Raw genomic sequence first — 25,073 nt, forward strand, 5'->3', positions numbered from 1 at the left:
TGAACAAAGAAAGGCAGATAACATACAAGTGGAAAGGATTCAAGGGATTTCAGTATTATTACTATTGCTACATCCTAAATGTATTCGACAAATAATAAACAACATCAGGCACTGCATTAGGTCACAGGAGTCAGGGATGAAGAGTACTGGCATGATCTCTGCATTCCTGGAGTTCACAAACCAGGAGGGAGACAGACTTTAAACTCATAATTCAAACTTTTAAAAGTCGTAATATCTCAGTACAATGGTGAAAAGTGCCATATGTAAGAAGTGCCACGTGTATGAGGCAGCTATGAGAGGGAACATGAGAAGAAGGAGCACTACCTCGGAGCTCTGACTGCTCGTCATCTCCCGGAGGCAGAGCAGAGCATTCCAGGCAGAAGGCACAACCTGTGCAGAAGTGCTCAGACAGGAGTGAACACCAGGGAGGCTGTGGTGTACACACAAAGTGGTGAACTGGAGCAGGAGAGTCAGGAGGTCTGCTGCTGGCCTATTTCACAGAACCTGGGAGGCTGCATGAAGGTGGGGCTGCATGAAGGGGGATCTGCATCCTAGAAGCAGTGGGGAGCCACAGAGGGCTCTAAACAGGGCAGGCACATGGTCAGACTTTGGCTTTAGAAAGATGTCTCTGGTTCCAAAGAGGAGGCTGGGGGATGGAACTTAATGTGGGGAGACATGAAAAGGCTGCTGCCATCATTCAGAGGAGGGGTGGCAGTAGATTGAACTAGGGTAGTGTAGCAGAGAGAAATGGTCTGAGAAAACTGCCCAGCATGTGACCTGAGAGAGGGGTTTTAATGATGTCAGTGAAACCGATCTCCACTTTACAAACGACTGCCTGCTGGCCACGTTATTCCCTCTCCGAGGGCCAAACACTGTGATTCCAAGGAGCAGCAAAGACACACAGGGTTTGTCCAACGTCCAACACTGACCTCGGCTTTCTGGAATGCCTGCTTCTTCAGAGCAGGCAAACAGCATCCAGACAAAAGGCCAGAGGGTCAGGTTCCTGGACCCACAGGCAGTGTTTTCCTGAACTGCAACGTGTCATGTGGCCTGGAGGAAACTGTGGACTTCTGCAGGGAGCCTTCCATGCCGGCAGGCCAGCCTTTCTGTAAACCAGAAAGGGACCCAACAGATGCTGGTCAAGTCAAGCTCAAGCAAGGTCTCAAGCTCCAGCCTGATACAGGGAAGGGTGAAATCGAATCCCTCTAGAGTAAGTGTCCCACAGGAACATGTCTTTTATCTGAAGAATACCTCCTTTGTCCCAAAACATTTCTGTTAATGCTGCTCTCACCTCCTCATTCTAACCAGAACTGCCTTTTCCTTAAAACACACTTCAGAGGAACTTAGCAGGTTCCCTCCAGGGCCACAGACAATGAGGAAGAGGGAGAGGACCAGCAGGCCTACCCAGACCACCCCTGGCCTGCCTTCCACTAACACTGAGCACCTGGTCTGTGCCTCAAACCTAGGAGTAGATACTGGGGATGTTCTGGTTCCTCACCTCCAAGGTCCACAGTCCAGACCCACAGCTTGTCTTCTGGGAGGCCCAGCTGGGTCCTGACACCTCTACTTCCCCTCCATGCTGCTGTCTGCTCTCCCACTATGATGCTCCCTTGCCTGTAGCTCTGGCTTGAGTCTTCCCCTCCTCCCATTCTTCTGCTGTCACCTCCACACACTTCACTAAACTTCTCACTTCTGGGTGCCCCCATGCCTCAATCTCCTCTGTGCTCCACAAAGGCACCGCCATCACACCTTCAAGCACGGAGCCGCCCCACCTCAAAGACCCTGAACTCTGAAATCCTCCTCCCTCCATTATTTCCTGGCTTCCCTCCCCTTCCCCTAACCAAATCTGTGCTTTGCCCTCTTCTTGACTTTTGGTCCTTCAGTGATGATGATGATGATGATAAGATGGGGTCTTGCTATGTCGCCCAGGCTGGCCTCAAACTCCTAGGCTCAAGTGGTCCTCCCACCTTGGCCTTCTGAGTCCTTCAGCCTTCTTTCAGGCCATCAGCTGTCTCTGGCCCTTCTGGCCTCCCTCCCTCCAAGCAAAACATTGCTGATCACCCTGCTTGACTTAACTAGGCCTCCTCCTACCTCTAGAGCCACTTTCTCTGCATCCTTCCTTGCCCCCTGTTCTTCCTTCTGCTCCCTAAGTAGACAGCCCACTTTTCTTCAGGCACACCTACAGCCTGCTTCCTCTCATCTTGGCCCTCGCAGCAGCCTCACAACCAGTGTAACATCAGGCCCTGCCCTTCTCTCCAGTGTGACCACCTTGCCTCATGCAGACCACGGCAAAATCCTAACTAGTCTCCCTGACTACAGTTGGTTCTGTCTCAGTTGAAATGAACGTCCTAAAACACAAATCTGTTCATGGTGTGCCCCTTTTAAAATCCTTCAGAGGGCTGGGTATGGTGGCATACACCTGTAGTCCCAGCTACTTGGGAGGCTAAGGTGGGAGGATTGCTTCAGCCCAGGAGTTTGAGGCTGCAGTGAGCTATGATCATGCCATTGTACTTTAGCCTGGGCAACATAGAAAGACTTTGTCTCTATTTTTTGTTTTTTTAAAATATCTCAGTGAATGCCCAGTGCTAACAAGATAAAGCTCAAACTCCTTAGTCAGGCACATCTAAGCCTCCCTTCCAAGCCTCATTGCCCTCTCCTGCCAACTCAAACTGCCTGGCCCAACCTGGCTCTCTTGACACGTGTCCATGCTCCTCAAAGATGCCAGGCCTTGTATGTGAAGGTTTCAGTGCAAAGCCCCTGAATCTCTCGTCCCCCCGCCCCACCCGCCAGGCTTGAGGCTCTTTCTTTCTTGCCACCTCCTTTGCTGCTGACCTCACCGTTGCAACGTCCTTGTATTTCCTGGCCACTCATCCTCTGGATTTTGGTCCTGATCTTGCAGGAGAGACCTAGATATACTTCTTACTTCATGACAGACTTCCACTGTTCTCCAAACACCCACATGCAACTGAATCTTTCTGCTTTTGCAATGCTCTTGGCCACCCCATTCTCCTGGCTTCCTTATTCAAACATCCCCTTCTGTGGGACACGCTCCTTGCCTTCTGCCCATCCCTACCCTCACTCTCTCCTTGATATGCTAGCCCCCCAACCCCTGAATACTTCTTGATTACTATTTATTTACACATCTGCCTGACTCAGGTTGGATTGTGCTGAGGTCCCCTTCATCACCTCTCCAGCATTTAGCACAGTAGATTGATGAATGAGTGAAGGCACAGCTGACTACTGGGAAATGTGACAGTGGGGATGGAACAATGTTGGCAGGGGCAGTGAGAAGACTGGAAAAAACACGGCCACTTAGGAAAGCTTTCCACCTCACTGAAATTGGTACCCACTGCCCAATGCCCCAGCTGCCAGTCGGCAAGGGAATGAAACACTGACTTCTGGTAAGCCTTTGGCGTGTACCAACATCCCTGGCAATGATGCCCTGGCAGAGCACAGAACTGAGGGAAGAGCAGGTTCTCTTTTTCTTCTCTCAAGAACACCAGGCACCGAAAGCTAAGCACATCACTTGTCTTTTCAAAGACATTTTGCCTGAAATTCCCTTTCCAACTGCCCCAACTCCCCAAATCACCAATAAGATATGATCTCTTTCAGCCTTCAAGGCCTAGTGATAATGTCCCAACCCCAAGACTGAGTGAGTTTCCCACATGATGTTTGCAGGGCCCCTAGGGCACCATGGTGTATGTCTTGTTCTAGACCTCAGTCTCCCAGCTATCCAGGGCACCAGGATATGGACCTAGGTCTGAAGGATTCCAGGTACCATGCTCTTAAACATCCTGCCACTCAGGTATCACCTCCTCTGGGGCACTGGCTCCTGCACAGGCATCACTGAATATTCTGAGCAGCAACCTCCCATCTATAACCCACATTGCCTATTCAAACTATACATTGGTGAAATGATAGCCACGCGTAACTAGGAACTTGCTTGGTACAGGCACCGTACTAAGTTCTTACATGCCCATTGTAAGGTAAAAGCTATGATTTCCGCCCCCCGCCAAATTTACACATGAGAAAATTGAGGCATAAAGAAAATACATGACTTGTCCTAAGTCTCCAAGCTAGAGGGGTGAGGCTGGGACTCAACCTCGGCTTCATCAGATCAAAGTTCATGCTCTTCAAGCTGTGTGGCTTTAACAGACCCAGCAGCTCAGCTGTGACAGAACCCTGGGTTGAATAAAGCACAGGTTGTGCCCATTTTCAGCACATTCTAAGAACAGCAGTTCCCCCTTGATGCTGCTCCATGTTAAAACTAATGACAAAAAGAGTTCTGACATTTAGACCAGCCTCTGAGAACTGCTGTGCCTTCAATTCCATAGGCTGGGAACTGGGCATACTGACAGATTTGGCAAGGAGTTCTGGTAGAGACAAAACACCACCCTGAAAACATACCCTTTTAGAAGGCTGCTGCCACCAGGACCTTCAGACAGACCTCCTTTACAATGCAGCCCCTGCTCCGAGCCCTTGCAGCCAGGAATCCACCCAGGAATCCATCCTGCAACCCAATCCACCACAGTGGCAATGCGGCTCTAGGCCACAACTTGTAAGTTCAACACAGCTGTGAGATATTATTGCTACAAAGCTATATCTGCACTAATACACCAATTTTTGATAAACTTGGTCACTCGTTAGAGTCACCAGGGGACAGGGTAGTTATGGTTCCGTATTTGTAACTTCCATTTTCCTTAGTCTCTGCCAATCCTTAACTCACCGTCTGCCTGGCTTCCTCTAAGCCCTGAAATGATGTTCTTTGTGGTCCCCCTTGCAGAAACCAGCAGAAGTCATGAAAAGCCACAGCTCCACCCTCAGTTATCAACTGCATTTGGAAACATGAATCTTCAAAAGGCTGAGCTCACCAGGAAATACCCTTGCTTTGTGGGAAGTGGTTACACCGCAAAACAGACACCCTGGTAATACCGCTCCTTTGATTGGCACACCCCCCCCCCGCTTGGCAGTGTGCCTCAACACAGCCAGATAATGTTCTCCTGTGGCGCTTCCCCTATTCAGGCATCCATTCACACTCCACTCATTCAACAAATATTTACTATGTACTGTGTTCCAGGTACTGGGATTATGACAGGGTATCTCAGTATGCAGACCCTCTAGAACCAAGTTAGCATAACCCTCCTTTTCTGTCCTGGTGCTTCCAAAGACCTTTAAGGGAAAAGTCCAGCGGGGAGGCCTACTTGGGTATATAAGTAGTAGGAAAGAGAGGAGACAAGAAGTAAAAGAACTAACTGCAAGAAAATGTTAAACTTTGACCAGCAGTCTACTGATTAGTAGTAATACTGGTATGATCATTTTTTAATTATTTTACATATATATGATGGGATAATATAAAAAAGTAACTAATGTTGCTAGGAACCAAAATTGTCATTGTAAAATAAAATATATAAATATCAAGGGAATTAAGTAACAACTCTATAATCTTAGATTTGAATTGGAAAGATCAGTATTATATTTTTACGAGATAATGTAGTATAACGAACAATCCTCAAATCTCAGATGCTTACAACAACATTTATTTCACGTTCATAGGTCTGTAGATGATGCAGCTCAGCTCAGCTCTGCCGGGTTGGCTTTGGTTTGTCTCAGGGTGGAATCTAGACTTCGAGTCAGTTCAGGTCAACTGTAATGTCCTCATTTGGGGACTGAAGATAAACAAGCAACAGTTACTGGTCCAGCATGGAGAAGGGAAGTTCCAAGACAGCTGGCCAAGGCTTGCCATGCCTCTCACCAGCTCAGCTCAGATCTGTACACTGCCATGCTGCCCACATTCCATGGGCAAAACCGAGTCCAGGGCCAAGCCCAAAGTCAATAGGGTGGAGAGATATACACCACCCACAGTGAAGGTATAACAAGGTGTAAGGAGAGAAGGAAGAATTATGGAGAAATAATGTCATCTACCCTAACTATGAACTCATGACTTCTTCCTTTTAAAAAATAACTATTTACTACTTTTGTCCATGGCAAAGGCCTAAAAGCAATGGCAACCCAGTAATACTGAGTAGTCTTCACCCAGATTATGGTTTCTAAATAATATTCCCCACTAAAAGAAACCCCCTGAAGGAATGCCTAATTCCAGGTCTGCAACAGAAAACATGCAACATAACCCTGGGGATCTTGTTGGGCCAAAAAGTATGGGAAGCGATCAAAAATGAACGGGATCATGTTAAAAAGACACAGGAGCCAACATAAAAGGGATCCTACTGGTCAAAGACAGGACAATTGGTATACCAAAAATAATGGTGACTATAACTGACTGAAACACACAGGATGTATAATAAACATCCACGAGTTCATTATGATGGAGGAGAGAGACTGCTCACCAAAAACAAAAACAAAGCAGTTACACACCCACAGGTCACCATTAAAGGTAAGCGGGGCACCAGCTGCTTACTCGAAAATTGATAATTAAAAGGAAAGAATTAAATATGTACAAGTAGCCCTAGCTGATGAGGAAACATTCTTCTTAAGAATTTCAGCTATAAGAGTCAGGTGTGGCAGCTCATGCCTGTAATCTCAGCTACTGGGGAGGCTGAGGCAGGATAACTGCTTGAGGCCAGGAGTCCAAGACCAGCCTGGGCAACACAGTGATATCATGTCTCTTCAAATTTTTTTTTTAAATTAGCCAAGCATGGTGGCACACATATGTAGTCCTAGATACTCAGGAGGCTGAGGCAGAGGATGGCTTAAGCCCACGAGTTTGAGGCTGCAGAGAGCTATGTCCACACCACTGCATTAGAGCCTAGGTGACATAGCAAGACTCTGTCTCTGAAAAAGAAAAAAAAAAAAGAGAGAGAGAAAAGTCGCCATTTTGCTAGGCCGAATAAAATACTCAATTCAGGCAAAGATCATTGACAGACAAAATAATTAGGTAAAAGGTAGATTGTGAACTTTACAATGAAGGAATAAAACAGTCACCACCTGAACTCATCAATAAATCTTCACATGACAAAGAGCAAAACAACTGGATGTCTCCTGATGTGATATGTGATACCAAGTACCCAGCACCACCTAGGACACATTCTTTCCAAAAAGACTGACCCAAAATCCAATCAAGCCTCTTGGGTTAAATTCTAATTGAAAGAAAATAGGCGACAAGTGAACAAGTTAAGCCACCAAGAGGAAGCAGAATATTTACAATTTAGAATATTACACAGTGCAACTTTCAGTAAGTTAAGCGCATGAGGGAGGAGAGGGAGGATGGACTACACTAGAATCAAAAGGAATTTGAGAAACATAACAACCAACCAAATGCAACGTGCAGGCCCTGGAATTGTCACTGCTGTTAGTGAGTTTTGTTTGTGTCTGAGACAACTGGGGAAATTTGAAATTCCCCCAATTTGATCCTAAAGAATTATTGCTAATTTTGTTAGGTGTGAAAATGCTATTATGATTATGGTAGAAAATAACTTTTTAAAGAGCTACATCTGAAGTTTGAAGGAGGGAAATAATAGGATGTTAGGCATTTGCTTTCAAAGATTTCCAGGAATAAATAAAAAAAGAAAAAAAGAGGTAAATGAAGCAAATATGGCAATTGTTGGATCTAGGTAACAGGTATACAAAGGTTCATTTTACCACTCTGCCTATATAAATCCAGTATGTGTGTATACATATCTATTCGAAATTGTTAACAATAAGAAATGTTTAAAAAGAATAGGGCTGGGCGCATGGCTCACGCCTGTAATTACAGCACTTTGGGGGGCCAAGGCGGGCGGATCACCTGAGGTCAGGAGTTCGAGACCAGCCTGGCCAACATGGCGAAATCCTGTCTCTACTAAAAACACAAAAATTAGCCAGGTGTGATGGGGGGTTCTTGTAATCCCAGCTACTTGAGAAGCTGAGGCAGGAGAACTGTTTGAACCCGGGAGGAGAAGGTCGCAGTGAGCCGAGATCACGCCACTGCACTCCAGCCTGGGCAACAAGAGTGAAACTCCATCTCAAAAAAAAAAAAAAAAAAAGAAGAAGAAGAAGAAATATTTTAAAAGAATACGAAGGAGTGGAAGGGGAACTGAGAGGCAGGAAGATAGGAGAACAGCAGGGCAGGGGACTGAGGCAGGAAGGCATGTATCCTAGGGCAAGCCAGAGACTAGCACAAAGGGACACTGGTGGGTGACAACCATAGTCACAGCCGCCACAACAACAACAACAATAGTAATAACAGCAGTAAACTCTGAACTCCTACTGCCAGGGTCCACACCTTGCTCCCATTACATACCCACACTCCCATTACCACCCAGCTCAGGCAGTTACATTACCTCTTTGTGCCTAAGTTTCTACATCTATAAATGAAATAATAATTGCACCTGCCAGGGTAAATTGAGGGTTAAATGACGTAACACATATAAAGTCTTTAACCACTCAACAAAATGCCTAGTATGCACTACACATTCAAAAATGGTTGATGTTGTTTTACTAGGTGCCAGCCTCTGTGCTAAGTACTCTATATGCATTATCTCATTTCCTTCTCCAAATAACCCTATGAGGGATGTACTCTTACTATGCCCACTCTATGAACAGGGAAACCAAAACTCAGAGAGGTAACATGACTTACCCAAGGTCACATAGCTGGGGCACTGGCAAAGGCAGAATTGTGAAAGTTCCGGAGACTACCTGTATTTGACCTTCTGACCTGAGGCCTGTGGTAAGCAGTCTCCAAGGGGTCCCCCACTTCCTACTTGCTGGTGTCCAGCTGTTGTATAGTGCCCCCCTTGGTGAAGAGGGCTGATCTGTGATACTAATAGAATACCTGTGAAAATGACAGTATGTGAATTCTGAGCCAGGTCATGAAAGTCATTGTTGGCTCCTGTCTTGTTCTCTTGGGTCACTCATTCTAGGAGAAGTCAACTGCCATGCCATGAGGACACTCAGTGGCTCTATGAACAGTTCCACATGGCAAGGAATGGAGGATTCCTGCCAACAGCCAGGCATTGTGCATGAGCCACCTTGGGAGCAGACTTTCCACCCCCAGTCAAGCCTTCAGATGACTACAGTCCCAGCCAACATCTTGACTACAACCTCCTGAGAGACCCTAAGCCAGGACCACCCAGCTAAGCCACTCTGGGATTCTTCACCCACAGAGGCTGAGACAGATAAATGCTTATTATTTTAAGCTGCTAAGTGTGGGAGTGATTTGTTACATAGCAATAGAGGACTAATACAGCAATCATGGACTAAGTTATAATACTTAACATGTCTGAGCTTTAGCTTCCTCATATATAAAACAAAGACAATAACAGCAGGTACATCATAAGATTGTGATGAGGATTAAATGAGACCCTACATCTAAGGAGCCTAGCCTAGAGCCCGCACACAGTAAATGCTCAGGAAAACGTAAACGGCCCAGGCTACCCAGCAACAGTCCACATCAGCACCCACCTCTTTTCAAACCTGTGCACAGTAAGCCACTGGGCCTTCAGGGCTTAGGTCAGAGGGCTAGGGAGCCAAACAAGGACACAGAGGCAAGGGTCTGCATGGGCAAGGGTGTTGCCCACCACTCTATCACTGGGAGCTGCCCTCCAGACAAGCACCAGAAACTCAAGGACCCCCATGGCAGGGAGGGCTTTAGAAGCCTTTATGTTTAAATCTCCCCCACTCCTCCACCAATGCAAGTCTCCTTGGCCACACTCTGTGCATGCTAATCCCACTACCTGGAACATTCTTCTTCCAGAACCAGCCCTAATACCATCCAAAAGTATCCAGGTCTCACCATAACTCCTTACAGCTTGTTCAAAGCATTTCAGATCTCCAAGGACAAAAATCATGTCCCTCAGGAACCTTTTTTTCAAGCTAAATACCCCCAGCTCGTCATTAATAAGCACAGAGTTGGCAAACAGCATGATGGGAAAGCAGAAACCTGAGCCAGGGTGGAAAAATGACTAGCTAGGAAGTGGCTGATGCCTTCCAGGACAACTCCAGAAGTCCAAATCACCGTATCTAAACCCAGCCAGGATCAATTCTCCAGTTGTGAAGGATCTGAACAGCCTAGGAAGGACTCATAAACTATATTGCTTACACAGTGGAGGCCTGGTAAGATGGCTGTTTCCACATCAAAAGAGGTAAGAGCCCACTGTGCAGTGCAGGAGTCGGGCTACACCCACATGCAACAGGGGCTGAGAGTTTGAGCTCTAGGCTCAGGGCTCAGACACGCCTGGTTCAAGTCCTGGCCACAGGGTCCATGGTTAATGTTCTTCTTCTTATCTCTGTGGGCTGAATTAAGGGTAATCTTAGTTACTAGGCAAGAAAAAATCTTTAGAAAATTAGGATTTCACAAAGAAAATTTCTGTCAGTCTTACAATCACTATATAAGACAACTAGAAATTTGAAAATTAGGATTTCACAAAGCAAACTGCTATCGGTCTCAAAATCACTACATCCCTGGTTCTCATCCAACTGGAACCCTCGAGGGTGCCCAGTCAAAAGCAGATTCCTGAGTCCCATTCTAAACCTAAGCATTTAGAATCTCTAAGGATGAAGCCTAGGCATTTGTAATTTTTTAAAAATAATTCCCAAGTGGATTCTGATGCACAGCCAGGGTTGAAAGGCACTGGTCTACAAGTTTCCTGATCTCCTGGGAGCCTAGGTCACTCACAGCACCCATCTTGCTCTCAGACACTGGCCTCTGCATACTTACAATTGTACTTTATTCATGCCCTTCCAACTCTGGGGTGGTCCAGCCACAACATGGCAAGCATCCCCAAGAGGAAAATTTTCAGTTTTCAGTCTGCTAACAATAATAACATCAGCAAAAAAGCTGGGGCAGCTCCCAGGGTGCTTCCTTTGACCACAGTTTTGACAATGAGGAACAAACTCTTCCATTTTTAGCTAACACATTATAGATTCAAAATGTTCAAGTTTGGGGTTTCTCCAGATACCTCAAAGCAACTAGTTCTGAATCCTCACTCCGCCTCAGAATTACCTGGGAAACTTTTACAAAATAGGGCTGATTAGGTTTCAGACTCCCATCAAGAGATTCAAGTTCAGACTCAATGGTCTGTGGGGGATTGTGGGGGAGGGGGCTCTGGGTACCCCCATGTTTCCAAGACTGTCCAGGTGATTTTGATGTGCAGCCACAATTAAGAACCACCGCTACAAGCTACAGTCTTGAAAACAAAACATCTCCACTCTAATGTCTTGTCACAACTTGAACTAAGATATGTATTGATGAGGTACCTTCCAAACTGCAGCGCCCTGAGGAAAAGTATTGGTCTGGCCTTGGTTATGCCTCTGAAGAGGAAGAAGCCCCCACCCACTTCCCTCCTTCCAGCAGCCTGGCAATGATCCCAGTCTCCTGGGCACATGCAGGTTCAGGGCTCACAGCAGGTGGGCTGTCCTCCTTGATGTTCGGATGAAGAAGAAAGCCCTAAATGTCTAAACTGCTCCAGATCAGAGCTCAGCAGAGAACATAATCAGAAATAGCTTCAGTTGAGAACCAAGGCAACCATCACACACCTATTCTACCAAAAGGCTCCAAGAGGCAGTGATTTGATGTTGTTTTTTTATTAGAAAGAATGGATCATACCACATTAGAACAAAACAGAAAAAGAATGGAAGTCAGCCAATTCAAAAAAAGCAAACGAAGCTCTGTTCCCCAACCCTAATGAACACAACACACACAGACACAAGCACACACACACATATAATACAATAATACAAATAACTGCCACGTCTTCACATAAATGCTGAACAAAGCTAGTGGTACTAGTTTCCTCCTACTTTTCAGTAGGCTAGGTGCCAGCTCTCAGAAGGCTTGAACACTGTGACTTTGTGTTAAGATATGCTCTTTGTCAAAGTCTAAACAGTCACAGTTCTGTAAGAAGAAATGCATTAAGAGTATTCTGGAATTCACACCCTAGTTGCAGCACTTTTTGATCTATCTCCGCAACCACACACCTCTCCTCTGAGGTCTGAACCTCACTCACAAGGCTGGGTCCCTCAGTGTTTGCCCATGTTGACCACATACTCTTGACCTTAGGTGACTGGACCAGCACTGGACACACGACTATGCTGGCCTGGACTGAAATCTGCTGGTCCCAGTCTGGGGCGGTGACTTAAATGGAGATTATGTAAACGTGGGCCCTTTCAAAAGGCCAAATCAGGTCAAATCAGACAAGAAAGCAGGAGAGAGAAGGAGAGGTAAAAGCAGAGCAGGAAGTAGGCACTGCCTGTGTCCTGGTGGCTCTCTGGGTGCCTGAACTCACTCCATGAATTCTGTAAAGTGCCCCTTTCTCCTTGTAATAAATTCCTCTACAGCCTATTCAGCTACCTCTTTTTTTTTTTTTTTTTTTGAGACGGAGTCTCGCTCTTTTGCCCAGTCTGGAGTGCAATGGCACGATTATGGCTCGCTGCAACCTTCGCCTCCCGGGTTCAAGCAATTCTCCTGCCTCAGTCTCCCTATTCAACCACTTTGAAATGGATTTTTGTTTACCTGATCTCACACGCGCACACACATACACACACCCTGGGTAAAATAACCAAAACCTTGTTATCAATTGCCAAACATTTCCAGGAATTTTTTTAATACCAAAATCAACTGTTTACCCTTTATTGAATATGCTGTTTCTAAAAATGTACATATGCTTTTTTTTTTTTTTTTTTTGGACACTATTTTGCTCAGGCTGGTCTCAAACCCCTGGTCTCAAGCGATCCTCCTACCTAGGCCTCCCAAAGTGCTGGGATTACAGGTGTGAGCCACCACACCTGACCAATATATGCTTTCAATGTAAATATGTACATGTTTGCTACGGTAACTGGTTTCAAAAACAAAAACAAGGCAACCACCAGAATTTGGGATCAAAAGAGAACTTTCTAGAAAAATGTTCCCTGACATCACTTCTTGAAAGTAAACATTTTCAGCAGGAGGAGCCCGGGAAAAGGAATGAGGGTGTCAAGGCCTTACTCTCAGGTGTGGAGTCCTGTGGGTACCAACTGCTCCCAGCCCTGCCAGAGTAGCCCAGACAGGAGACATTCTCTGGAAAATCCAAATACTGGGCTCAAAAACACGAGCACCATCAAGAATAGAATGAGGTTTAAGTAGATAACATGCATTTATAGAGCCCTCAAGAGAGAAACTGAGAAACGGAGTCACTCTAACAGTGGCTGACTAAATCCTCGCTGCCCCCCCACAGCATTAATAGAAGAGTATAAAGACAAAGTACAGACCTCCGGCTGGATAGCTTTAAACACAGGTATATCCATTAAAGTAATCTGGCTCTGCAACAAAAGAGAATCAATTTTAGAAAATACTGTGCATCAAAGATAACTGTCATGTTACTTTATACAGAGTCATATATATTCATAAAAATTATACTTTCCGCTTTGAGATAAAAAACAAGACAGAATACAGTAAAAAATTGGATACATTTCTGAAATGCCTCTCCTATCCCTTCCCCCTCTTCATAAATCCTGATCCACACCCTTCTTTCTTGAATGTGAGATGAACTTTCAATTTAGGAATTGATAAAAGCTGTTTGGAGGGTGGGCGTGGGAGAAAAGGGAACAGTTTGATTTGGAAATTTTCATACTATTTGAATGTTTATTTCAAGCATGAACTACTTTTGTAATTTTTAAAAGTTGTAGAAACAATATTCAAAATCAGAATGCTAAACAGAAACACTATTACTATAAATTCATTTTAAGGTTGTGGCTTATAGAAATTATATTTTTCTTCTGAAGTCACTGATACTACCCCTAAATTATATGGTAGAGTGCTATTCAAGATGCACCCACAGACCAGCACGGGACCACAAACTGTTTATTCCACCAGCCCACAATGAGAGAAGTACAGAAGCTGAGAGCAAGCATTTGGAACTTGCATAGCAATTTTTTACATGACCATGACATTTCCATTATATATATTTTAAGTATCTGTCCTCAAATTATTGGAAATGGAAAAAACTAGTACTTCATCACAGCCAGCTTTAAGAGGCAGCAATGTCATCAATAGAGAAGACACACATCAGGTTAAAAGCCTGTGCCCATCATAAGAACCTCATCTGGTGACAGTAAGAGGAAGCATCATGCTGACCATTTTTCAGACCAAGGCATGAACTGAACTGACTTCACATGATCCACCGACCTCTGTGTCACATGGGATGCCAGATGTCAGTTAAGAGATGTCTCTGTGACATGCCAGGGAGAGGAGAGCTGAAGGCCTTTGGATGCCTTTAATGTGAGAAGACACTCTGTCCATTGAACACAGGCCATCCAGGATGACATGATACAGGGAACAAATGGCCTTTGGAGTCTACAGGGCTTGGGTGTATGTCTGGACACTGTCACTAAACGGCAATGTTCTCTCTGACACACAATCTCTCTCAGTCAGGTACCACATCTAGAAAATGACAATAATCCCTATTTTATGGGATCTTGGTGAAAATTCAAGACAAGAGGTAGCGCTCCTGGCACCTGACAGATGCTCAATAAATACATAAGAGAGTGTGTTTATGTGTGTATACCTGAGTGTGTGTGTGTGAGTATATGGTGTGTGACTGTGAGTGTAAGTGTGTAAATGTGTATGTGTGAGCGTGTACATGTGTGCGTATGAAAGTGTAAGTATGTGTGTGAGAGAGAGAATTTGTGTGTGTGTGTGTGTGTGTCAAAACGGAAGCCACACAGATGGGCGCATGTACTGGCATGTGAACTTACGGTTCCTGACCAATACATAAGCTAGCAAATAAGGGACCATTAATTTGGTTGAATATGCATGCACTGAGGTTGCTCTAAAGAATATGTTAAAAATCCACTGAGCCAGTAAAATCCCTTGTATTAAGAATATATTGGAGAAAAATGGCAAATACACTCGAAGGTGGTCCAAGGTCACTGGGTTCCTGAGAAGCACGGGATACAGGCCAAAGCAGACCATCCTTAGGCAGAGTGGAGAGGAAAACATGCAGCTGGCTTCAGTGGAGAGCCTCTTTGTCCTCTCCCAGGAGCTAGCGTTCCCCATGGAAACAGGGGTGAAATGCTGCCACTAATGGAAGCCTGGCTGCGAGGTGGGAGACAGGACCAGGAATAAGGAAGCACTGGAGCGGAATCTGAGCTCTTCTGCCTCCGGGTTCCACCCAACACCTCTTGATGTCAAGGGGACTCTTGACATCAGCATAATGTATCTGGCCCTCATAATCTGAGTGTTGAGTAGCTAGGAAGCCCTGAAAGCCTATAGGTCTATGTTTGGCCTAGAGCTACATGGCTCAAAGCTATGTCCTGAGCAGTGCAAACAGACTGGCATTTCTTCTGCCAGACCCATCAAGATTGTTAGCCAAGTGCTTCTCATATTTGGATTAAGTCTGCCATCCTAGGGAACAGAAAGGCCTTGTAGAGACAGGAGATTTGAACTGAAAGCTCAGAGGACCTTGGAAATCTCCCCTGCAGTTCAAGTTAACACCCTATCCGGGAGAACCGGCAGGATGTTTGCAATGTCATTTAGGAAAAGAACCAAAAGTCTGCTAATGTGAAAATGAGAAAACTTCCTTTCCATCCTGCCACCAGTGCTAGGGTTTGCTACTGAATTTCCAGATGATTTATTAAAGCAGTGACCTGACATTTCACATTTTTCAGATAGTCCAAGTTCCAAATATTCTGCTCTCTGCTCAGACCATAAGTCAGAAAATGTGTTCAGGTGTTTTATTCAAAACAAACAACAACAGAGGTCACCAGACTTAGACTAGCTAGTCCAAAATACATAATGAGGTTTCAGAAGAATCTCTCCTACTTCTATCCTTTCGGTTCTGATTAAAGAAGACAGTGTCTAGAGCGAGGATATTTTGATATAAGATACTTATAAAGATCATCAGATTATCAATTTCATGCCATTTTACTACAAAGCCAAACATATGTTAAAGAGGTTGCTGATGAGTAATCCTTCCCCGGAAGACTGAACCCTCAAGGCCACTCAGTTTTACGAAAAAGGGGGTGGGAAGTATGGGTAGGGGGTGTGGTAAGAGGTGAGGTCAGGTCCTGTCACACTTCATAGCCAGCTCTCAGGACCACCTCAGGGCCCTGTCCCTCCCTCAGGAGAGGTACTTTGGTTTCCTGGAGAGAAAAGGCATTTTCTAGGGGCATGTTACAGACTCAACAGAAACATGAGACAAGGAGCCTCCCACTCTTGCTTCCAAGCAGCAAATCCGGCCAGTAGTGGGGCTGAGCGAGAACACTCATAAGTCTCTTAATGGCCTATCCCTATTTCGAGAAATAAAGCGTTAACACAGGATGTTCAGTCAAGCCAGTCACCTGGCAATGGCTTCCTTAAGCCTAGTCCCTTCTCCCATCTCCTCCTTCCTCCTAGTCCAGGGCCCTCTAAAAACCCAGGCTTTTAAGGGAAATGCCCGATCTCCACACATCGTTTCTGTAGAGATGAACACCGCAGAGTGGAGCGATCTACTGGAGCACTTCACAACGTGACTCTAACAGAACAGTGCTATTATGTGGATAAATGAAAGCTACTTGGTTAGCCAAAAAGGGAAAAAAAAAAGTTTTTTGCACATGTTAAATGTAGTATTTCTCCTAACAGTGGCTGACTAAATCCTCTCTTCCCAGCCTCAGCCTCATTGTAAGGGTCTTCCAGACCCCAAATAAACAAACAAAAAAAAACTGTTGCCTTTACCCCACTCCACCAAGGCATGGCCACGAGGGCTCACAGAACAAAGAGTAATCAGCTCCAAACATCTATTCCTGCTTTGACTCACAGAACCACAGAAAGCCCGTGTCTGGCAATTTTAGAAAAGAGTCAGGGATGGGCCTAGGAACTGTTCTGTTCCTTTTGAAAATTAATCTAGCAGTAACTTATTTAAAGCTTTTTTAACTTTTTATTTTTAAAAAATGTCAAACTAGGCTGGGCACAGTGATTCACACCTGTAATTTCAGCACTTTGGGAGGCCGAGGCTGGCGGATCACTTGAGGTCAGGAGTTCGAGACCAGCCTGGCCAACGTGGTGAAACCCTGTCTCTAATATAACATACAAAAACTAGCTGGGCATGGTGGTGCATGCCTATAATCCCAGCTGCTCAGGAGGCTGAGGCAGGAGAATTGCTTGAACCCAGGAAGAAGAGTTTGCAGTGAGCCGAAATCGCACCACTGCACTCCAGCCTGGGAGTGAGATTCTGTCTCAAAAAAATTTTTAAAAAAACTTAAAAAAAAGTCAAATCTACAAAAAAAGTCACAAAGACAAACACTGTATGACTCCACTTACATGAGGTAACTAGAAGAGTCAAAATCATGGAGACAGAAAGTAGAATAGTGGTTGCTGGGGGTTGGGAGGAGGGGGAATGGGGAGTTGTTTAATGGATACAGAGTTTCCATTTTGCAAGATGAGAACAGTTTTGGAGATTGGTTGCGTAACACTGTGAATGTACTTAACACTGCTGAATTGTATAATGAAAAATAGTTAAGATAGTAAATTTTATATTATGTATATTTTACCACAATCAAAACGAAAAAAGAACCACCCCAGAAGTTCTTCAATGTGCATTGTCCCAATCACAAGTCTCTCTCCCACCAAAAGTAACCATTATTCTGACTTTCTTCAAGTTTTTCAAATAATTTAATCACTCAAGTATATATACCTACACATCACGGGGTAGTCCTGTCTACTTTTTAAAAATCTGGAGAAGTGCTATCTACCTGCCTACCTATCTATCTATTTTAGAGACAGGGTCTTACTTGCTGTCCAGGCTTGGGTGCAGTGATGTGATCACAGCTAGTGAGCTAACCTCAAACTTCCGGGTCCCAGTGATCACTCCTGCCTCAGCCTCCTGAGAAGCTAAAACTACAGGTATAAGCCACCATGCCCAGCTAACTTTTTAATTTTTTTTGTAGAGATGGAGTCTAGCTCTGTGGCCCAGGCTGATCTCTAACTCCTGGCCTCAAACAACAATCCTCCCACCACCTCCTCCCAAAGCACTGGGATTACAGATGTAAGCCACCATGCCCAACCTGATATGTACTTTTTTTTTTTTTTTTTTTGAGATAGTCTTGCTCTGTCACCCAGGTTGGAGTGCAGTGGCGCAATCTCGGCTCACTGCAACCTCCACCTCCCGGGTTCAAGTGATTCTCCTACCTCAGCCTCCTGAGTAGGTGGGACTACAGGTGTGCGCCACCATGCCTGGCTAATTTTTGTATTTTTAGTAGAGATGGGGTTTCACCGTATTGGCCAGGCTGGTCTCAAACTCCTGACCTTGTGATCCACCCACCTCGGCCTCCCAAAGTGTTGGGATCACAGGCGTGAGCCACCACACCAGCTGATATGTACTTTTAAAATCTCTTTTAATCTACAAATATTCTCTCCATCCCTTTATATTCCTTGTAATATATCTGCTGAAGAATCCAAGCCATTTGACCTACACAGTTCTCCATACTTATGGAGCAGGTCAACGTGTTCTTCCTTTCTTGGTGTGTCTGCAAATCAGCAGCTGGACTCAGGGACTTCATCAGACACAGGTTTATCCCTTTGGCAAGACCGCAGGTGGCAGCATACTGCTTCATCAGGAGGCACATGATGGCTCTCTTTTTGTAATGTTAGTGGCTATTGATGCTCACTGCTTAGATATTTTCATTCACTGGGGTTACAAAATTATGATATTCCAATTCTTTCATTTCTTTTCCTTATATTAACTGAACCAATTTAATAGACACTTTCCCTCATCTACTGTTTGGTTATCCAGTGTAGTTAGTACAAAAGTAAATGGTAGAACAAATGCTTGATTCTTTCCTTATATTTATCAGTTTTTAAGATAATAAACTGCCCTCCTATTATCATCCAAAGGTGACCCATTGCTTGATGAGTTTCAATCATTTGCAATTATTATCCTTTTGAAGCTCAAATTGTGCCATGATGGGGCAATGGGAGCTACTTCTAGCTAGCTCTTGAGTCCTTTTGCCACGGACCCTCCTATTCCTTTACAGCTTCCTCACTGGGTACTGGGAAGATGTACCAGGCTCATCTTGAACATGTCCTTTCCTAGACTTGGAATCAACCAGTTCTCCAGAAGCCATGGGTTCTTTTAGTACGAAATGCTATTTCAAGACCACAATGCAGAATTCATACTAATATTTCCAATTCAAAGTCAGGACATTTTTTAAAACTTGCTTAACCTCTTCTGTATTATATCTGTATCTCCTTTCTTCTATTTTGAAAATCTTGGTCTCAAAGACACAGAGTATATACTAAGATTCCAGCATCCCATAAGTTTTCATTTACTTTATCCTACAGTCATACTATATCTACCATCTGGGCACACATTCATTACAAACTATACCCTCTACCTTTAACCCTCATTCAGTCTTAATTCCACAAGTAATTGCATGTTTACTGCTCTCTACCTGTCTTTATAGCAATGGTTCTGTAACTATGTCTAAGACTCATTCTCTCATAGACTCCTCAGGAAGGGCTCAGGGGAATAAGATTCTGGGGCCTTGCACGTTCACAACAGTTTGTTTGTGTCCTTTATACTTTAAAGTCAGTTTTGCTGGATATATTATAAATTCTTTGGCTCACTTTTTTTTCTTTCCTTATTTAATTATGTAGTTCTATTTCCTTTTGGCAAAAACATGTTTCTGTCAAAAAAGACTGATGGTAATCTAATCATTTCCTGTATATGTCATTTGCCGTTTTTGCCTACATGCCCAAATAATTTTTTTTCCTTTAAAATCCAGTAATTTGTAAAGAATACGTCTTTACAAATGTAAAGTACTGACCATTTGGGGTTGACATTCTCGGCTTCACAGTGTGCTCTTTCAACATGCAGTTTCAAATCTTTTTTTTTTTTTTTTTAATTTCATGAACATTTTCCTAAATTTTAGTTTTAATTATTTGTGAAGTTCCCTTGCCTTTTTGTTCCCTGCTTTCAGGAATTTCTATTATCTGTATGTTGGATGTTCTTTGCCTATCATGAATATTTGTCACTTTTCCCCAAAGTCTTATTCTTTCTTCATTTATTTTCATGTGAAAAAGTTTCTTCCCTTAGGCATTTTCTGTTATGTTTATGTGTTCCTGTGTTCCTTCTAGTTCAATCTTCATTTCCAACAGAATTCTTTTATTTTTAAGTCTTTCCTAAGTTCTGTCATCTCATTTCTGAGATTTTCGTATTTCTGATTCATGTTCTTCATGCATGATCTTAACATCTCCTAGCTCATTTTAAAATAAACAGTTACAGGTTTTGTCTGTTTTTTGGCATGCTCTCATTGTCTATAGGGATTCTTGCCTCTTTTTTTGTATAATAACTTTGAATGAGATTTGACAGCAATAATTTCCTGTTGCTTATTTTTATGCAAAATTAGTTTTCCTGAGCTTTTAGAGGGCAATATGGTTCAGAGTACCTCTTCTAACTTCACACAGCTGTGTTTTAGTTTGCTTTCATGTAGTGCTCAACACCACGGCCACTATTTCTTGAGATTTTCTCTCTCTTTCTCTCTCACACACACACACACAGACTCTTAGATCATCTTTTGCCACAACTATCTCTATCCTTTCTGATCATTTTGACTCCACTCCATACTGAATTTCTTAGGTATGCAGCATCATTCTAGAAGGGACCCCCCAGTTGCCTGGTTTCAAGAGGTCATAATGGCTATTCCACAGATCCCTTCTACTCACCCATTATTTGAATAGTCGAAATCCCTGCCAATTTCAACTGCTATTCCCACCCTGATGCACTGAACTTTCTAGCAAATATCTATTGGCAACTTTGGGGTTCTCCTATTCTCAAGTCTATCAAATACCCCAGTGCTTATTCTGCTTTCTCCTCTACAGACGCTGATACCCTGAAGGTCTTGTGGATGTTGGTGGTATACGTTGTGTATATATATACCACTTGTATTTTGGGGGTGATGAGGATAACTTGTCACCTAGGTTTACTACAATTTTGTTCCTGGGTTTCAGGGTTTGCTATCTAGTTGTTCCGAACATTCATAGTGGGGCAGTGGGGGAATGCGGATTAAGAGAGAATTTTAAAATATGCTACTGCCACCACCATCTTCCCAGAATCAAATAATTCTTTCAGTGGGTTTTCACGTCTGGGTTTTTTCTTTCACTAGACAGGAAACTAAAATGCCAGTTGGTCTGGTTCAATTCTAACACCTAGGCACTCCAGTGCTTTCCCAGAGGCCAAAGACTCCAAAGACCTGGTTTCACATGTAAGCTAAAGACACACTAGCTACAGCAGAGACAGCCAAAGTTTTAGCACTGCATTCTCAAAAAGTATTCACCATCCTTCCCTACAGTCTTCCCAGCCTCAGAAAGGCAGCCTGAAGCAAGCCAAGCAATACCCTACGGCTGAGGCTAGAAAACCAGGCTCTGAGTCTCACCAAGGAGTCCTGTTAGGCAATGTTTTCCTATGATGCAGTCTAACTCTCTGCCATTCCACAGAGTAAACAGCTATAAAGGGATTTTTAAGCCTCATTATTGCTTCTTTCATGAAGCTAAAAAACATGACTCTTAAAAGTACAAGTAAACATACATAAATAGAACATAGAAACTAGGCCATCAGACTGCGAGATCCATGAAGTCCTCTAAAGGAGAGACAATACAGCTTTGTGGCTAAGAGTATGAACTCTAGTGTTACACTGTCCAATATGGTAGCCACTACCCACATGTGGCTACTGAGCATTTGAAATGTTGCTAGCACTATAAAGTAAAAACTATACATTGGAGCCAGGTACAGTGGCACAAGCCTATAGTCTGAGCTATTTGGGAGGCTGAGGCAGGAAGACGACTTGAGCCCAGCAGTTCAAGGCACTGCACTGTGGTGTAACTGCACCTGTGAATAGCCACTGCACTCTAGCCTGGGCAACGGAGTGAGACCCTGTTTCTTACATATACACATGTTGGATTTTGAAGACGTAGTTTGAGAAAAACAGAATATGAAGTATCTTAATAATTTTATGTTGCTTGTATTTTGAAATGGTAATATTTTTGGATATATATGGTTAAATAAAACATATTATCACAAGTAATTTCACTTCTTTTATTTTTTAATGTAGTTACTAGAAAATTTTTTTTCTTTTTTGAGATGGAGTTTCGCTCTTGTTGCCCAGGCTGGAGTGCAATGGCGCAATCTCGGCTCACTGCAACCTCCGCTTCCCGGGTTCAAGTGATTCCCCTGCCTCAGCCTCCCAAGCAGCTGGGATTACAGGCATGCACCATCAGATTACAGGCATCCAGTTAATTTTGTATTTTTAGTAGAGACGGGGTTTCTCCGTGTTGATCAAACTGGTCTCGAACTCCTGACCTCAGGTGATCCACCCACCTCAGTCTGCCAAAGTGCTGGGATTACAGGCACGAGCCACCATACCCGGCCGATTACTAGAAAATTTTAAATTGCATTCGGAGCTTACATTGTATTCCTATTGGAAATCACTGGTCTACAGTGCCAGACAGCCCTGGTTTAATCCCAGCTGTGCCATGTACTACCTGTGTGAAGAGACAACTTTCTTCTCTAAGTGTTGACTGACTTACCAGTAAATTGGGAATAATAATTATACCTAATTTATAAGGCTGTTATGAAAAGTAAATTAGATAAAGCATGTAAAACATTTAGCACAAGACCTAGACATAATCAGTGTTCAAATATAAGAGTTGCTCTTAATATTACTTCCTAGCATTACATGGGTAATTAGGAGATGAGAGTTTCAGACCTGGCTCTGCCAATACCTTGCTATATAATCCATGTAAGAAAATTAATCTGGGCCGGGCGCGGTGGCTCAAGCCTGTAATTCCAGCACTTTGGGAGGCCGAGATGGGTGGATCACGAGGTCAGGAGATCGAGACCATCCTGGCTAACACGGTGAAACCCCGTCTCTACTAAAAAATACAAAAAACTAGCCGGGCGCGGTGGTGGGCACCTGTAGTCCCAGCTACTTGGGAGGCTGAGGCAGGAGAATGGCGTAAACCCGGGAGGCGGAGCTTGCAGTGAGCTGAGATCCGGCCACTGCACTCCAGCCTGGGCTGCAGAGCGAGACTCCGTCTCAAAAAAAAAAAAAAAAAAAAAAAGAAAATTAATCTGTTGGATCCTTACTTTATCAGAAAATTGGGAGCTAACGATATGCCTCATTGAGTTGTTGTAAGAATTGAACTCTTCGCCAGGTGCGGTGGCTCATGCCTGTAATCCCAGCACTGTGGGAGGCCAAGGCGAACAGATCATGAGACCAGGAGATTGAGACCATCCTGACCAACATGGTGAAACCCTATCTCTACTAAAAATGCAAAAATTAGCTGGGCATGGTGGTATGTGCCTGTAATCCCAGCTACTCAGGAGGCTGAGGCAGGAGAATCACTTGAACCTAGGAGGCGGAGGTTTCAGTGAGCCAAGATCCCGCCACTGCACTCTAGCCTGGTGACAGAGCGAGACTCCTTCTCAAAAAAAAAAAAAAAAGAATTGAACTCTTTCAGGCAATACATATTTACTGAGCACCTATTATGAGCCAGTAATTTTTTGGACACTGGGAAAAAATGCAGTGAACAAGTCAGATAAGTTCCCGTCCTTAGAAAGTTTATATTCCAGTGGAAGATATATGAAATAAAAATTTATTATTATATAGGCCGGGAGTGGTGGCTCACGCCTGCAATCCCAGCACTTTGGGAGGCTGAGGTGGAGTCCAAGAACTGGAGACCAGCCACAGCAACACAGTGAGATGTCATCTCTACTAAAAATAAAAAAAAATTAGCAGGGCATGGTGGTGTGCACCTGTAGCCCCAGCACTTTGGGAGGCTGAGGCAGGAGGATCACTTGAGCCAGGGAGATTGAGGCTGTAGTAAGCTGTGACTGTGCCACTGCACTCCAGCCTGAGTGATGAAATGAGATGCTGTCTTGAAAAAAAAAATAAATTATTATTCTATAATGTAATGTTGGGTAGTAATAAGAGTTATGAAGAAAAACAGAGCAGAATTAAGGAGAAAGATAATGATAGAAAGATGCTACTTTAGCTCAGTGGAAGTCCTAAGGACAAACATTTGACCACAGAGTGAGCAGACAACTAAGGAAAAGCCATGAAGACTGAAAAAAGGACAGACGATGCAGGTGAGCCTGGGGAAGAAAGACAGTGGGAGAGCACGGAGTTGGGGGCAGAAGAGGAGGCTTGGCTGGATCACAGAGAGTACTGGAGGCCTCAGGAGGAACTCCGGGTCTCATTCTAGTAGGAAGGAGCCGCTAGAGAGTCTGAAGGTTTTAAAATCATCCCTTAGACACACTGAAGGAGATGATGCATGTGCCAGGCTCAGTGTGGCCTGGCACAAAGTAAACATAGAAGAAGCCAATGATGGCAGAGCAATGACATGGTGCCCAGCTACTTCCCTTGGCACCCAGGAGGACAAGAAACCTCTTTTACCAAAGAGGGTAGAGAGGACGTGGGTATGGGTTGGAAACACTTCCAGGGTTCTGGAGAGAAGTTCAATGCTTGGACAACACTCACAATCAGATTTGAGGTCACCCCAGAGTCAATATTCTCCCTCTACCGTCAAGGTACAAAAGGAGGAAAACAAGTCATGGCAAAACAAGGGGCCAACACTGCTCCACAAGGGACTGTCCCTTAGTTAGACCAGGAGCAACACACTGTTTGAAGATACATCTTTTTTTAATTTATATTTTTTAATTGCCCAAATAATATTGTTTATCATTGTAGAAAATGGTTATTATAAAAATGTAGAAAGTATACATAAACAAATAGAAAAATTAAATTCTAATTACCTGGAATCTATGACCAAATACTACAGTACATAATATGTTTGGCTATATAGATCCAGATATTTATGAATATGTAAACAAAAAATCCAGACTTCATGCAAATACATGTCATATATGTGTTATACATGCTTTATTTTTCTTTTTTTTTTTTTTTTTTTTTTTTGTGAGACAGGGTCTTACTCTGTCACCCAGACTGGAATGTAGTTGCATGATCACAGCTCACTGCAGCTTCAACTTCCCAGGCTCAAGCAATCCTCTCACCTCAGTCTCCTGAGTAGCTGGGACTACAAGTGTGTGCAACCACACCTGGCTTATTTTTTTATTTCCAATTTTTGGAGAGGCAGTCTCCCTCTGTTGCCCAGGCTGGTCTCGAATTTCTGG

At 43.9% G+C, this 25,073-nt stretch overlaps 1 protein-coding gene across 9 annotated transcripts in view; it reads right to left on the bottom strand.

Moving 5' to 3' along the window:
* Nucleotides 1–25,073, bottom strand: part of RALGPS1 (Ral GEF with PH domain and SH3 binding motif 1) — a 305,937-nt gene that overhangs the window by 230,946 nt on the left and 49,918 nt on the right. For all 9 annotated transcript variants that reach the window (XM_025359233.1, XM_025359236.1, XM_025359232.1 and 6 more), the window contains exon 4: nucleotides 13,180–13,230. In XM_025359233.1, the coding sequence (XP_025215018.1) occupies nucleotides 13,180–13,230 (51 nt within the window). The remainder of the gene's footprint in view (nucleotides 1–13,179; nucleotides 13,231–25,073) is intronic.

This window comes from Theropithecus gelada, chromosome 15, assembly GCF_003255815.1.
Source record: "Theropithecus gelada isolate Dixy chromosome 15, Tgel_1.0, whole genome shotgun sequence".
NCBI lineage: Eukaryota > Metazoa > Chordata > Mammalia > Primates > Cercopithecidae > Theropithecus > Theropithecus gelada.